The sequence below is a fragment of the Tenrec ecaudatus genome, chromosome 11 (genome assembly GCF_050624435.1).
Source record: "Tenrec ecaudatus isolate mTenEca1 chromosome 11, mTenEca1.hap1, whole genome shotgun sequence".
Lineage (NCBI taxonomy): Eukaryota > Metazoa > Chordata > Mammalia > Afrosoricida > Tenrecidae > Tenrec > Tenrec ecaudatus.
In genome coordinates, this window is record NC_134540.1 from 6446273 (window position 1) to 6463442 (window position 17170).

Here is a 17170-nt window from a genome sequence, read left to right on the forward strand (position 1 = left end):
AAACCACCAGCCTGCTCCATAGGAGAAAGAGGAGGCTTCCTACTCCCATAAAGAGCTACAGCCTCAGAAAGCCACAGGGGCAGTTCTTCCTTGTCCTACTGGGCCGCGATGAACCACAAGTAAAGATGAGAAAGCCGGCAAGGCCTAACCAGATGAATCCAATTTTGCCACAATGCCGTTTGACTCTCTCATGGCCTGTGGGACAGAGTGCGCCCACCTACGTTTCCACCGCTAGGACTTAGCAGGGAGATGCTTGCTATCTGACTTTTCGTGCATGTTGGCATCACAGTGTAGGTTGTGGAACTGCAAGAATCTGAAGAAATGGGCCTCATCCCACCAATCCCAGCACCAGACACCCCTTGGGATATGTGTGTCCCACGAACTGCATCGAAATGACTGTTTCGCTTTGTTTTTCATTTCATTCCAAATGCCTTCCATTATTAAAAATGCCACGGTGGCAACAAGATATTCAAAGCAGAAAATAATTCAGTCTTGGAAGAGTTAGAAGTAGCGAGTCCTTTAAAACAAAACTATCCCAATATCAATGCTGTCATTACAAAGCCTAGGGGGAAACATACTCTCAATGAATACATTTTAGGACAAGCATTAAGTTTCTGGTTATAATTAGAGTAATAAAGCAATCTGAAAGCAAGGTACATCACAGGAGATTAACTTCTGCTCTTTGTCCAGTGCAAGCTCCCCCGAGCGCCCACCCACTCTGCTCACCTGTGCTCCGCAGGGACAGGGGGTGGCCACACTGTGGGGTCTCTAAAGGGTTCGTCTTGATAGGACACAGGGAACTCCGGGGGCTTGTCGACTTTGAAACTTTCTAAAGTGCTGACAATGCTTCTGACCTGCTCATATTCTTCTAGCAGCTCCTGCCGAACCTTGGGAGACAAAGTCAGAGTCTGAGTTAGAAACCGTTTACACCTGGTTATAAATGGCAAACAAACACTTTCTGCCTGGAGGTGTGGTTTTGTTGATGTCCCTCAGAGTCAACCCAAAAAAATCCCTCAAAGAGTTTTTTAAAATAATCAGGAAGTGGGTCACTGAGTCAGAATCCAGTCGATGGCAGGGAGCTAGGAGAGGAGACTGGTGTAAAGGTGGGCCGAGTGTTAGACTTCTTCCGGAGGAGAAGTGGTGGTCTCTTCATCATCCGGCCCTGCTTCAACCAAAGGCCGCGGGGATGGACGCTCACACAGTAAAGCATGCAATAGTCGGCCACAAATTAACAAATGCCCAGAAACCATTTCTCTTACATCCTTCTCGTGTAGTCTGGCCGGTCACAAACAATTCTAAACCACCGCAGAGAAACACAAGAAAGATCTCTTCCTGCCCAAGGGAGCAAGCCACTCTGGTTGCCCCACGACAGTCGCCGCTTGTGTCTAATTCTCAATGCGGAGTTTCCTCCGGCTCCAGGTCTCTGAGTGTTCATCTTTGTTCACGAAAAGCTCCTTGGAGAGAAGAAAATAAAAACCGCCAGCAGGTCCGTGAGCCTCCCGCCCTGTGATCCCCATTCGCCTTCACCTAAAGCCTGCCTTCTTCCAGGCCTGGGTCAAGTCCACGCCACGCTCAAAGGCAAGCGCTTCCCAGCTCTAAACAAGGACTCTTGTGGCTGCCTACTATGTGCTGGTTCTTCTGTTTCCAGACCCGGGTCCAGCGTAATTTGCACAAACAACAACGACAGACCAGCTCAAACTCTGCCATGGGAGCCGTCTGACGCACGGACACCCTCTGGGGCAGCACGGCTCCCTCCCTGAAACTGCTCTGCCAGTGCTTCCAAACTTCGGGGCTTGAGGATCGCAGCCCGACGGGTAACCAGCAGAAGCACCCCGATCATAGATGGGAAATTTCATGAAAAACTTCATTTTCACAATGCGATGGTTTAAAAATACAGAATGCATTTCCCTGTAAACAAAGCGTAAGATGTTTCCTTTGCCTTGAAGGATGCCCTAAGCATGAAGATATAAAGGGTTTGGAGGAACAAGAACCCCCCACAAAAGTCAACCAATAATATATGCAATTATATAGTAAAACCCTAACCCACTGCCATCAAATCCACTGGACTTAATCAACCTTACGGTTGTCCCAGAGGATTTCCAAGCCTGTAAATCCTTCATAGACAGTCAGCCTCATCTCTTGCTCCCAGAGGAGCTGGTGGGTTTGAACTGCTGACCAGTCAGCACTCCTATGCTTCATGACTGCACCCCTCAACCCCCCAGGCTCCTTATCACACACCACAGTGGGAGAAATGAGACGCCAGGGCTGACTGGAAAGAGGCACTGACGGAAGACTCACGAGTAACACCAGCTGACGCAAACAATTGAGAGATTTTTCTGGTTAACCAGCCACTGCCTCTGTGAGTAACAGGAAGGATGAGAGTTTGGTAACACTTAAGTTGGGAAATAAGTCCAATTTACCCTTAAAACTCACTAAAGCATCAGCTTTGGACTCATGGGGGGAAAAAAATCTGAAGAAAAACTTGAAAGACACTAATATGTACAATGGAAACTTCAAAGACACTCTCTCGACTTTGAACTTGGAGTTTTAAAAAAGATTGTAAGGCAAATGAGGAAACTGCAATTCCAGTTTTTCCTAACTGTGCTATTGTCAAGAGGCACGGCAAATAGATTAGTGCTCGTTATTAAATCACTGGCTCATTAGTATTGATGAGGAGGCTTTCAACGGATGAGGGCCACTTCTTACGGGAAAACTTCTTCAAAGTGCGTCAAAACCGCACGCGAAAATCAAGAGCGGGAAGGAAGAGCCGAAATCACTGGTTATGGAAAAAAAAATTTTTTTACAGGATTTAAAATAGAATTCCGTGAGAATTGAGTACCTTCAAAATATGCTTCATTAAATATAGCAGCAAAACTCCCAAACAAATTAACCAGGGGAATCACCAGGAAACTTCACTGGGTACCTATTAAAGACAGCTCAGTTTCCAGGTAAATAAGGATCCTTGGTGGCACAGTGGGGCAAGTGCTGAGTGGTTAAGCTCAGGGTCAAGCAGTTCAAACCCACCAGCCGCTTGGTGGGAGAGAGGTGAGACCGCTTGCACTCCCGTAAAGATGTACAGCCTCAGAAACCCTAGGGAGCAGTTTGACTGTGGCCTCCGGGGTCAGTGCGAGTCGAAATCAACCCCACAGCTGTGGGTGTTAGGAGAAATACAGTCTGCTTCCGAATCTCAAGCTGAGCCTCCCCGGTTCTGGCCTCCCGAGTGCTGGTCCTGAGGGACGGACGAGGCACCTGTAGACTCTTACCTGCTGCCACCGGCCTTTGACCGCGGGGTCCCGGACGGACTGGCAATGCCGGTGGATCTGCTGGATGACCCCCTGGTAATAGACCATGGAGGAGTCGTAGTTCCCAAGAAGCGCGTACTCTCGGCCTTTCTTGGCGTTGTCGCAGATCTCAGCCAGATTCATCCTCTCGCAGAGACCTGCAGTCAAACAGGAACACGTTGCTGCCGTGCGTTTCCGACACAGGTTGAACACCCTGAAAGTCATGCTGCCCTCCGTCCCCCAGGGCTAGCCGGACCCATGGGGTGACACGGAGCGAGGTTTCCGGCGCTGGAGGGACGCAGGGGGTGGGCAGAGGGCATTCGGGAAGATGGCGGGGAGTATGCCCACAGCACAGTCCCAGTCAGGGCACCCCTGCTGGACATTACATTCACTTGGGAAAACGGCGTTTCAAAGTAAATGAATGAAAACTGCCCTCTCTTTCCCATGGGGCCTAGTAAAAGCAGTAGAGGCGAGGTCCTACGAACCCTGCTTGGGGCCCAGAGGACATGGTCCCACTGAGGCACCTTTCAAGGCACCGTCGAGAGCAGTGCATGCCGTGTGGACGGGGTGAAGAGTCCTCACCCCGGGAATCACAGCCAGAACCTCGAGAGCTGAAACGACCTGAGCCCCTTCAGCGCTTCACCTTGCCACCTGCCCAGTTCTGACATTCTGTCTGTCGAGGACCTTGCTCCACAGAACGCCCTCTGAGTCAGTCTTTCTCCCCACAGCTCTGCAGCCCCACCATTCGAGTGGCTTTTCTTTCGGGCCTTCCAGAAGTCTCCTAGCCTGAGCCGAATCCTCTGCAAAGAGACCTTCCCCAAACCAGCTCAAACGGCCCCACTCTTGTTTCTGGGTCTGCCAAGGAGGCCTAACGGGCAAGATGGAGCAAGACGGCACGTCTTCCTGTCGGACTCTTCTCTCCCTCCGAATGTCTTTCATACTGTTCAGAGCCTCAAAGGGGCCTGCTCGACACTAACCAGACCTCGTTCCGGGCGGATGCTGGTGCATGACTACGGAGAGAGAGGACCGTGCACCGCCGGAGGAATGAGCAAGCCATATCTGCCTCGGACGAAGGACGGCCAGAATGCTCCTTGGAAGAGAGGCTGGTGAGCCTTCGTCTCCTGTACTTTGGACATGGCATCAGGAGAGTCCAGTCCTGGAAAAGGACGGCAGGGGGAACGACGGACGGGGCTTCTCCACGAGAGGAGGGGCACGGGGCTGCAGCAATGGCCTCCACCATCACAGGAATGGTGCGGATGGTGTTGGACACGGACGGGCCGCTGGGAGTTGGGGCCCACTCCATAGCACCTGCTGACCACCGCAGCGACCTTTCTAGGCCTTCCACACGACCCCGGTCTCTCCGTGGAAGTACAGCTCTTCCAGCCCTCGTTTCAGCATCATCTCAGCCCTTTCGCCATGAAGGCAGCGTCTACGTTGCCTTAACCCTGTAAGAAACACGGCACCCAGCAGGAGACGACTTTGATAAAGTAGGTACTTGTGTGCTTTGAGCATCTACTTACAGAACACAGGCCGGCTATGGAAGACTCTTGTCCAAACGAGCATGTTATCACACAGCCAGAGCCCAAGTACACGCACGCGGACTAAGCTGTGACAGCCAAGGCCTACGGGAGAGCGTCAGCTGGTCTGCAAGTCCTCCTGCAAGGCAGCGTGAGGCAGAAACCACTAAAGCTGCGGACGGGGCAGGTACCCAGCTCTGCGGGATCAAACTGCCTCCACGGACTACTGAGCAAGGAGCAGCTGACTTTTTCTGTCCAGAACCAGTCAGTAAATACGTTAGGTTTCCGGAGCCAACAGGAAAATTATGCAGGTGCCTATAATACACTAAGGCTAAGCAATCTCTGCCGTTCAGCGATGGAATTCAAAATGCTGTAACAACAGTAGCACGTGGGCACCGTGGTTTTACAAGGACATGACGGGTCAGTTAATGAGAAGGGGGCGGGCGCTGTAAGGGATAACATTTCACTCCATGGGGGTCCAGTTAGTGCTTACTAGCATCCAAATGTAACGCTAACCTTCACACACACACCCCATGCTGACCTGTAGTGACATTGGATGTACTTCATCTTTAACTGCTACTTCTCACTAAACGGGGGCTGCCAAACATCAGTACCCAATTCAATGATCTCAGTTCGACACACTCGCTGCTTAAGAGGCACTGAAAGAATTCACTCTTCGCTTGGCCCTTGCCTTTAAGCACATTGAATTAATCGGCTGGAAGCCAGGTGGTCGTGCCTCAGCTGAACAGGTCGATGGGCTTTGCCATGCGGAAATTGCCTTTGAACTTGCATAGAAATGCCTGCCGCGCCTGTGTGTTGAGCTCGGGGGCTCCCTGCAAGCCTGGGTGGGGAAAGAGATTTCACTTCTTTAACTCTGACAGCGCAGGAGGCTGTATAAATCAGCTTGACATTATTTGTGATTCCAGTAACATTATTTGTCACTGAAAATGGCCTTGCTGCGGTATGAGTTTTACATACGACCTTGTTTTGCCTTGTACTGCAGGTTGAATTCATTAGAGAGCATGATCAAGTCTGCTGCAAAAGCTATTTCCCAAAGCTATTAAGTGCTGAGTGATTGAGAACAATTCTTCTCATTTAGAAAAATTTCAGTCTCAAGCCTGAGCTGGAAAAAAAAAAAGAAGAAGAAGAAGAAAGAAAGAAACCCAATACAACTGCATGCTTAGTGGGTAATAGGAGAAATTAAATTTAAAAATTGGTTGAGTCAAATGCGATTGAAAATAACACACCAAACCTCTGTGACACAGCAAAAGGCAGTGCCCAGAAGGCGACTCACAGCAAGAAACACAACCATCAAAAAAGCAGAAAGAACGACAACCAACACCTTAATATAATATCCTCAGCTAACAACTAGGAGAGAACGCAGCAAATGAAGGTCAGGGTCACCAGAAGAAAAGAAATGAGAGAGGTGAGCACAAAAATAAGTGAAACAAAAAACAACAGAGAATCAACAAGACAAGAGGCTGGTTAATAAAATCAACAAGCCACTGGCATATCTAACAAAGGAAGGTAAGAAGATGCCCATAGCCTGAATAATAAATTAAATGGGTGACATCGCAACAGAACTAACAGAAATAAAAAAGAATAATCACATCACAATAATATGAAGAACTAGACTACAACAAAGTTTATAATGTAGAAAAAAAATGAACAAATTTCTAGAAACACTTAAGTCTATCTAAACTAACATGAACTGAAGTAGAAAATATGCCTAGTCCCGTAGCAGAAATAGAAACTGGTCAGGTCCTTGAAGAATGCCCAAAGAAAAAGGCTGGGCGCAGGCAGCTTCACTGATGAATTCTAACAAGCATTCAGGAAACAGCTGACACCAATCCTACTCAAAGTATTCCAAAGTCCTGGAAAGAATGGAAAGCTCCTGACTGCATTCATGAAGCAGGTATACCGTTGATTCCAAAACCAGGCAAAGACTCAGTGTCCCTCATAGAGGCAGAGATCCTCCACACAAATTCTAGCTAAAGCACTCAAACAATATATTCAAAGTTAGATTTCCACCCAAACATCGTTCAACATTAGAAAAATGATCACTTTAATCTACCTAGCAAATATAAAGAACCGCAAGATCAAGATGCTCAGCAAAACAGGGATAGGAGGGAACTATCAAGACTTAATGAAGGGCATATATACAAAAGTAATGGCCAGCATTACTCTCAATAGAGAGAAACTGAACGCATTCCCCTTGTGCACTGGGAGCAGACAAGAAAGTGCTGTCATCACACCCATTTAGTCTTGTACTGGAAGTCTCAGCCAGAGGTATCAGGTAAGAAAGGACAGGCAACGACATCAAAATTGGCCACGAAGTAGACCTCTATTTGCATATGACATTATCCTAGGTGGAAAATCCCAAAGACCGGGCAAGAAAATGATTGAAATTCATTGAAAGATACAGCAGAGTGGCAGGATACAAGATCAACAACAAAAATCAGTTGGATTCCTTTATGCTAACAAAGATAGTTCTGCAAACAATGCCTTCTACAATCGTCACCTAAAAGATTTACTGCTTAGAAATAAATATAACAAGAGAAATAAAGCTGGTACCAAAGAAAGCTACCAAACACAACTACAAAAAATCTAAGAGAGATCTTTGTAAATGGAAGAATATAACATGTTCTTGGATAGGAAGATATGACCTAGTGAAAATGCCAATACTACCCAAAGCAACCTACAGATACGATGCCATCGTGATCTAGATTCTGCCATCATTCTATAAAAAGATGAAAATATTAATCACCAACTTCATATGGAAAGCAACACATAACTGAAAAAGAACAAATTAAGAGGCATATCATTCCTGATCTCGACACCCTACTACACAGTCACAGTAGTTAAAACAGCCTGGTACCGATACAACACATAAACCAATGGAACACAATTGTGAACCTACAAATAAATTCAACTATCAACAGGCAACTAATTTTTTATCATTTTATCGGGGGCTCATACAACTCTTATCACAAGCCATACATATATCAATTGTGTCAAGCACATTTGTTCATCTATCAACAGGCAACTAATTTTTTATCATTTTATTGGGGGCTCATACAACTCTTATCACAAGCCATCAATTGTGTCTAGCACATTTGTACATTTGTTGCCATTATTCTCAAAACATCTTTCCACTTGAGCCCTTGGTATCAGCTCATTTCTCCTCCCTCCCCCACACTCCTTCCTTCCCTCCCTCCCTCACCAAGTCTTGATAATTTATAAATTATTATTATTTTTAATGTCTTACACTGATATCTAACTGCCCCCACTTTTCTGTTGTCCATCCCCAGGGAGGGGGTTATATGTAGATCACTGTGACTGGTTCCCTCTTTCTCCCCACTCTCCCCTAGCCCTCCTGGTATGGCTGCTCTCATTATTGGTCCTGAGGGGTTTATTTGTCATGGATTCCCTGTGTTTCCAGTTCTTATCTGTACCAGTGTACATCCTCTGGTCTAGCAGGATTTGTAAAGTAGAATTGGGATCATGATAGTGGGTGGGAAGAAGCATTAAATAACTAGAGGAAAGTTGTGTTTCATCGGTGCTAAACTGCACCCTGACTGACTCGTCTCCTCCCCACGACCCTTCTATAAGGGGATGTCCAGTTGTCTACAGATGGGCTTTGGGTCCCCACTTTACACTCCCCCCTTATTCACAATGATATGATTCTTTTGTTCTTTGATGCCTGATACCTGAACCTACTGATACCTCGTGATCACACAGGCTGGTGTGCTTCTCCCATGTGGGCTTTGCTGCTTCTCAGCTAGAAGGCCACTTATCTTCAAGCCTTTAAGACCCCAGATGCTATTTCTTTTAAAAGCCAGGCTCCATCACCTTTCTTCACCACATTTGCTTATGTATCCACTGTCTTCAGCAATTGCGTTGGGAAGGTGAGCATCACAGAATGCCAGTTTAATAGAACAAAGTGTTCTTGCACTGAGGGAGTACTTGAGTGAAGGCCGAAAGTCTATCTGCTACCCTAATACTAAACCTATAAATATATGCCCATAGATCTATTTCTCCATCGTCATATATATAAATATATTTACATATGTACATGCCTGTATTTAGACCTCTATAAATATCCTTTGCCTCCTAGCTCTTTCCTCTATTTCCTTTGACTTTCCTCTTGTCCCACTATCATGTTCAGCCTTCATTTAGGTTTCATTAATTCCTCTTGGTTACATTGCCCTTGATCAAGCCCTACCAGGCCTCCTGCACCCTCCTCACCATCTATTTTGGATCACTTATTGTTCCCTTGTCCCTGGGTTTGTTAACACCTACTTCCTTTCCCCCACCTCCACATTTCCCATGTCCTGCGAACAATCGGTCCAGTTGTTTTCTCATCCAGATTGTTTATTCAACCTATCTTATCTAGATAGACCTGCAGAGATAACAATATGCACAAAAACAAAACAGAGCAAAACAAAGCAACAAAAGAACAACAAAACCAACATAAAAGAAAAGCCTGTAAATAGTTAAAGGTCTGTTTGTTGACCTTTAGGAGTGTTTTCAGGTTTAGTCCGATGAGTGCCGTGCCCTGGCCCCAGAGTCTATTTTTGGTATTCCCTGGGGATTTCATTGCTCTGTTCCCCTTGCTGTTCTGTTGCATACCCTTAGTGTTTCGCCTCAGTGTGGTGGGGTCAGATCGGGTGCAATTCCCACACTGACCCCACCACACTGGCCATATGGTCCTCTCTGTGCTTTGGCTTCTCTGAGTGGGAATATCGTCCTCAGGGCTTGGTGGGCCAGGATGTGCTCCATGCTCTCTTCCTCTCCCTTCATGTGCTCCTGTGTGCTCTGATCAGACATGTCCCTCTCCCTGAGCTGTAGCTTCAGTGCTGTCCTTTGAAGTGAATTCTTCTGCAGGGAGGGGGGCCAGACATAGGGCTGAACTACATTAAATAGGGAACTAGTTCTGGCAAAATTGGATAGCTATTTGCAGAGGAATGAAACAGGACTCAAATCTCACATCTCATATAAAAAGAAACTCAAGATGTATCAAAGACCTAAAGTAAAAGGCAGAATTCTAACAATCATCACTGAAAAGTTAAAGACAAACATATGGGCCGTAATGCACAGCATAAAAACACTATCAAGCATAATGAATAACACAGAGACAGCAGAAAATTAGATAACAGAAACTGCCTAAAACACACACCCCAAAATATTTCACCAAAAGAGTAAAGACATAATCCACATTAGAAAAAATCATTTCAGACTAGGGACTAATCTTTAAAATGCACAAAAAGCTTCAACACCTGTGGTAGTTACATAATCTCGTGTCAATTTGAAGATTGGCAATGAAGAAGTAGTCTAGCCTGTCAATCATTGAATAGCCAATGAGGCCCCTGTGTGGGCGTGGCTTTCTCCTGAGGATTCTGCGAACTCCTGGAGGCGGGAGACACTTCCCTTCACTGGGCTCACACCCTGAGACAATGCCCTGTTGACAAGACACAACGTTACGCCCTGGTTGCTGGAGAAGCCACATGGACCTACCCTGATGCAGCCAGACCGCTGGGAACTGGAGAAGCCACGTGGAGACCCCTGTCATCACTGAGATGCTTACACCACCACTGGATCCAAAGACTTCCTACCCACTGGCCTGTGATCATTCTGCATTCAGTGTCATTGCCTGTGTTTCGTGAGTCTGAACTGGGTTTTCTATATTGGTATTGTACATATGGGCTAATATCAGACTTATGGGCTTGGACTGGACTGGGTTGGGATGCTTTCTTAATGTACAATTACCCTTTATATAAAACTCTTATACACATATGAGTTTCTATGGATTTGTTTCTCTAGTCTAGCTGGACTAACACATACCTCAACAACATAAATGATACCCCCCCAAAATATAAATAATACAATTTTAATATGGGAAGAGGACATAAATAGACAATGGAAGAAGATACTCACGAAGCCAACAAACATGAAGAAATTTTCACAAACATTAGCCTTTTAGAGAGAAGCATGAAATACCACCTGAACCAAAGTTCAAAAAAAAAAAAACCCAACAGAAAAGAACAAATTGCGGGGAAAGTGTGGAGAGACTGGAACCCACACCCACTGCTGGTAGGACTGTAAAAGGCACAGTCCCTGGGGAAAGCGGGATGACACGTCCTCCAAACATACGGATCAATCCCTCTGCTTGGTCTATATCCTGGAGAAATAGGGCCCAGACTGTGGATCTATGCATATCCGTGTGCATGGCAGGGCGATGCACAACATCAAGCCATGGAGACCACTCTAATGTCCATCCGCTGAAGAACGGATGAACCAACTCTGATACATAACACAACACGAACCCCACAATAACACTGAATCTGCAAAACACCTCATAACCTGGGTGGGCCTGGTTATGCTCAGTGAAATTAGCTGATCAGAAAAAGGCAAATATTGCAGGAGACCATTACTGTCAGGGGTCAAGAAAAGTTTTTCACACTAAAAAAAACTCTAAAAAATGAATATTTTTATTTAAAAATAAGCATAATAAAAGAAGCAGTCTTTGATGTTTCCCGGGGGGTGGCAGGGACCTGGTGGTATGTTGGTTACACGTTGGGCTGCGATCCACGTGGTCGGCAGTTTGGAACCACCAGCAGGTCAGCGGGAGAAAGGCCAGGCTCTCTACTCCCCTAAATGGTTATAGTCCTGGCAAACCACAGGGGTCACTGAGTCAGCAGTGACTCCACAGCAGAGGGTTAAGTTGCACACCTACAAACGCGTAATTGGCAAAAGCGGGTCATAGTTTCCACAGCTGCAACAACAACATAAAGAGGAGTTGGGGAGGGTGTGCAGCCAAACGCCTAATAAGGCTTGGTTCTTGGTGTCCAGATCTAGCTCAGTTCATTGCCCAACAGCATGTTCAGTGCTTCTGCTCTGCCTCCTATTTAGCTATCTATTGCCCGAGGTCTTCAGAGCTTGTAGGAGACCACCCAAGGCACCGCTGTCGGTGTCCACTCACCTGGAGCCAAAAAGAAAGAGTCGAGAACAGGAAGAGAAACTAGAATGTGAAGCTGACCGCCTCTCCTTCACCGTGAGACCCGGAGGACTGGTGGTGCCGGTCTACCGTGACTGAGCGTTTTGACCAGATTCTACAGAAGGATCGCGACCAAAAGGGGGAAGACCCAGAATTTAAAATTCTAAGGGAATCTGGGCATTCTGGAGCCATGGAAGCTGAAGGAGGCCCTGGAAGTACTGCCCTGAGTTCGTCTCTGCATTGGTTAGGTTTTATGTCAGCCTGCACCTGTGTGAAAGTGTAGGGGCGGAGTCTAAACTATCCATCAGGCCACAGCCTGATGATGCCCCTTGGGGGTGTGGCCTCCATGTAAAAGAGACTCTGGAAACTTCTCTCTCTGGCCTATCGCCTTCCTTCTTGCAGGGACTCTGTGCCTGCCTCCAGGTGTAGGTGGCCCCATAAGAAAGAGCACTCACCTAAAGAGCTATATAAAACGGTCGCAGCATTAGGGAGGTTGAAAACCACCGATATACATACATACATATATACATACACACATACATATACACATACATATACCTGGTTCTCTTCCTCTGGACAAACCAGCCTAACACACTCTCTAAACCTTAAACCAAACATATCCCTTAAGTCTTTTCAAAACCAAACAATCGTTTAGCTCAATGAATAAATAATGTCCTGTGTCCTACATGGGCACCAACTGGCCACCTCAACTCCCAAGATTCCACGGGAACCTCAAGGGGCAGTGTACCCATGTTGTCAGGCAGAAATAACTTGGAAAGGAACATTAGATGCTTCAAGGTAGGAAAGAAAACAGATTTTCAAACTCATGTATGTGGTGGTTTATCCAGTTAGGGGGGGAAAAATGTCTTTCTGCTTTAAATTATTTTCACCGTCATTTTTCCACCTCTCTCCCACACTGTGTGCCCCGGCCTTTTCTGGGAGATACGCTCCTGAGAGCAGATGTCTGTCAGAAACGCGGAAACCACCTCAGCTGTCACTCACTCACTCACACGGTCACTCACTGTCATCGAGCCGATCTCGACTCCTGGTGCCCCAAGATAGGGTAGAATTTTCCAGTGGGTCCCCTGGGGCTGCACCTCTTTTAAAGGACAAGGAAGCTTCAAGCCGCTGGAGGCTAATCTCTGACCTTGTGGTTAACAGCCCGATGCGGAGCCCACTATGCCACCAGGATTCCAACTTCAGCGCCAGTGATGTGAATCATATGATGGTAATTAGAACCACTGTAACTACCGGCAAATTACGGTTGATGGGCAGTATTTTGCACCAGGCTGGGTTGGCTAATGTTCCCAGCCTGGGCCTTTTCTACAAGACGCCGGGTGGTGAGAACAGCTACGTTCTCAGCTACTGACCAGGAGGTTGGCTGCTCAAAGCCATCTAGAAGCACCTCAGAAGTGAGGCAGGAAATCTCTTTCTGCAGAGCACAGTCGAGACAGACCCTCTGGGGCACGATTCTAGGGGCCTTGGTCACGAAGCGGTTACACACTGGGCTGGGATGCAGTTCAGAACCACGAGCCGCTCCCCGGGAGACAGATGGGGCTTTCTACCCATAAACAGTGACGGTCTCGGGAACCCCCAGAGCACAGTCTTAACGCTGGCACGCATGGGACCAGTATGAATCAGAAGACCTGACCGCACGCAACTGGTCTGGTGTCTGGTTTTCACATCTTAAAAAGAAAAAAATTCTCAAAATCACAAGACTTCAGTTTATTTCAGGCCATGACTGCTACCCAAAGAAGCGAAGCATCCCATGAGCGTGAGGGGCGCCCAGTGAGGCTTGACAGCTCCCTGTGAGGTTCAGAGGCACCTCATTCAGGTAGGAAGCACCTTGTGAGAGGTGGAAGCGCTCTGAGGGTGGGAGGCGCCCTGGGAGAGCAGTGCAGGGGTTAGGCATTGAGCTGCATACCCACAGGGTGGCACTCTGAACCCACCAGCTGCTCCAGCAGAGTAAGATGTGGAACTCCGCAGTTCTACTCTGTCCTGCGGGGTTGCAATGAGTTAGAATTAATCCCAGGGCAATGTTTGATAGTGACAGGACCGTCTGCCCATGCAAGACACAGGACCTCTGCCGTTGAATCAATCCCGACTCTTCACAACCGTCTAGGGCAAAGTAGAACTGCCATCACCTTCACAAGGGCTGACTGCCTCTTCTTCCTTCCACGGAGCGGCTGCAGGGTTTGAACTGCTGCTGACATTTGGATGAGCACCGCCCCGCTGTGCTTAACCCACTGCACTACCAGGCTTCCCGACTACCTTGTACTCCTGTGACCTTTCCCACGACCTGGCAGAACATCTGCCTGGCCCCTGGCACACCCTTGGAGCTTGGACAGATACATGAACCCCTCCAGTTCCTGACAGCATGCAACGTATGGCCCTTGTGCTCCTGGGGGGCCTTAAGAACACGGCTTTCCACCTCCCTCTGGTGCAAAATTGCTACTTTAAGTCATATTTAAAGAGGTCCGTTTCATTTTAATTAAGAGGGGAATTGTAAGAGCATCGCTGGCCTTATGTTGTGTTCTTGCTTCCCAACACAGTATCCGCAAGACTACCAGACACCTTTTAGTTCCAAGGCTGGGTAGCTTTCTTCCTAGGAGAAGATGTTGAAGGGGCATTCGAGATGGGTGTGCCAGTCGTGGCCTGCCTGCCTCATGGTCCCCAAGCCCTGAGCCAGCTCGAAAGAAGCACCAGAACACAGCGCTGTTCCTTCTTAGAACACGCTCCTGAGAAACACTAAACACACACACACACACACACACACACACACACACAAATAAGCATTCCTATTACCGAATGCTCAAGACTGGGCTTCCTACACCGTAAACAGTGACAGTTCTCAGAAACTCGATGGGCAGTTTTACCCTGTCCTCTGGGGTCGCTATGAGTAGGCATTGACTCAATGGCAGTCAGTTTTTCTTATTGCCTACTGCTGAATAAGTTCTTTTTAATTGCAGACCACGCTATGCTTTATGTACTAGTGGTGATGGTGTAGCAGGTTATGCACTTGACTGCTAACCGAAAGGCAAGCAGTTCAAACCCTTCAGCCACTCAGAAAGCTAAACCAAACTCACCGCCCCCAGGTCAACAGATTACACAAATTCACTGTCATAGAGTCAAAGAGACTCTATGGATCGGAATAGAGCTACCCCTGTAGGTTTCTGAAGCCATAAATTTCTCTCACTACCAATTCCAAAAAAACAGGAACAACAAGAAAACTCACTGCCACCGAGTCAATATTAACTCATGATGACGCTCTAGGACAGGGTAGAACTGCCCCCATGAGTGTCCGAGGCTGCAACTGTTTACGGGAGTAGAAAGCCCTCTCGCTCTCCTACAGGGCTGTTGTTGGATTTAAACTGCTGACCTTGCAGGTCAAAGCCCAACATGTAACTACTATACCACTAGGGCTCCCACTCCACCAGCCACCACTCAAGAGAAAAATTTACAGCCTCAGAGACCCACAAGGGCAGTTCTACTGTCCTGTCGTGTAGCCATGATTCAATAGCAGTGAGTCTGCATCCTCTAGAAAACACGCCATCAGACTGAAATATGCAGAGGATTCCAGAGACGAGCCTGCTTGCTGACAGGAAGGAGAACTTAGAGCACTCACACCTCAATGGAAAGAAAACAAACAGACCAATAAGCATCAAGCGACAGGAAGAGCAGGTGGGAACTGTCAAGGATTGCATTTCATTTCTATCTGGAATCAAAGCCCACAGAAACAGGAGACAGGAAAGCAAACAATACACTGCACTGCACTGGGCAAGTGGGCTGAAAAAGACCTGGTTAGTGTTTAAAAACCCAAAAGCAAAGATGTCACCTTCAGAACTAAGGTGTGCCTGACCCGAGCCACGGGATTTTCCATCGCCTCCTACTGAAGAACAGACACCTCTACATTGTATTAAATATGCCAGGGGCTCCCGGGACAAATCTGTCTCGAAAGAAGTACAACCAAAACGCTCCTTAGAAGGGAAGGATGGCAGGACTTCATCTCGTGCACTTGGCACATCTTATCAGAAGAGACCAGTCCCTAGAGAAGGGCGGTCATTAAAGGTGGAAGACCCTCAGGGAGGAGGGCTGGCACAGTAGGAGCGGTGACGGAGATGGGCTCAGCGGTCACAATTGTGAGGATGGTGCAGGGTGTGTGGAAGGAGACTTCCCCTAGGGTTTACGGAAGCCAACTTCGCAGCCTTCTCTGGGCCAGTGGAGGGTGAGCTCAAGCTGCCGGCAGATGGGTTGGCAGCCCCGTGCTAGACCACTGCACCACCAGGTCTTGCGGATGTCATTCTAAGGGACAACGGCCATCTAAACCGGAGCTCACCTTTTGAAGGGTGCTGTCATGATGGGTGTCAGGTACTGTGCAGGGGGTTCCGACTCACAGCGATCTCGTGTACAACAGAACAAAATGGAACGCAATTGTTGAAAGTTTGAGCCCATGGTTGCAGCTGCTGTGTCAATCCATCTCATTGAGGGTCGTCTTTTTATCGCTGACCTACTTTCCCAAGAATGATCCCAGGACTGCTCTCTCCTGATAATACAGACGAAATCCCCCCATCCTTGTTCCCAAGGAGCATTCTCACTGTACTTCCTCCAAGAATTAAAGTTTGTTCTTTAATTCTTTAAAAGAAGATAGCCCTGTGTAAGTAGTATTCAGCTTGCTAAATAGAGGGTGTGGGGAAAGAAAACTCATCTTACAACCTGGAGTCTTGAAAAATAAAATGCAAAAAAAATGCAAAATGACTTGTAAAACATGTTAAGAGATACCAACTTGTAATAATAACGATCTCTTTTTAGCGACATCTCCCCGCAATGGGAAACACTGCTGCCCGGGCTGCACTTGTTAACTACTGGCTTCACATGCAAAGACCTATGAGCTACTTTAGAATGAACGTGCTCCATCCACGGATAAATGCTGGGGTGTGACATACGTACGGTTCTGCACCGAGAGCAGCACCCAGGGAGGGCCAGAGGCCGGCAGGCCCAGCCCCTGCAGCCGGTGACTGCTCATCCACAGGGCTGCCCTGGGCGGTGGCCCGCCGGGGTGGGGCCCAGTGCTGCCGCAGGGCGGGCCCACGAATGGCAAGGCGGGAAGCGCCATCTCACCTCCACTTCCCTCGGCCGACTCTCCGAGCCCAGTTCCGGGACCCCCCAGGTGCCCCCGAGAGCAAAGACAGATTTTTCTGGGCTCCCGGGTCCGCTCAAAGTTTATCCGTCTCTCCTAGGGACCGGGGACGCCGGGCTTTGTAGTTCGCCCGTCCAGACCACGCCAGCGCGGCCTCGCGGCGCGGGCGCCACCAGACTACAATGCCCAGAATGCTTCGCGAGCTCACGCTCCCCTCCCCCCCGGCGGCCGGCCCGGG

The 17170-nt window shown here is 47.9% G+C and overlaps 1 protein-coding gene across 4 annotated transcripts in view; it reads right to left on the bottom strand.

Annotated features, from left to right (window-relative positions):
* KATNAL1 (katanin catalytic subunit A1 like 1) overlaps positions 1-17077 on the bottom strand; it is a 91329-nt gene extending 74252 nt beyond the window's left edge. For 2 of the 4 annotated variants that reach the window (XR_012786853.1, XM_075562812.1), the window contains exons 1-3: positions 16914-17075; positions 3264-3439; positions 727-887 (exon numbers count right to left, since the gene is read on the bottom strand). Coding sequence is in view for 1 of the 4 variants with exons in the window: in XM_075562812.1 (XP_075418927.1) it covers positions 727-887; positions 3264-3425 (323 nt within the window). In the remaining 3 variants the exon portion in view is untranslated. Of the gene's footprint in view, positions 1-726; positions 888-3263; positions 3440-16913 lie in introns of all 4 variants that reach the window. The other 2 variants (XR_012786855.1, XR_012786854.1) reach the window with 1 other exon arrangement.
* Positions 17078-17170: the final 93 nt, after the last annotated feature.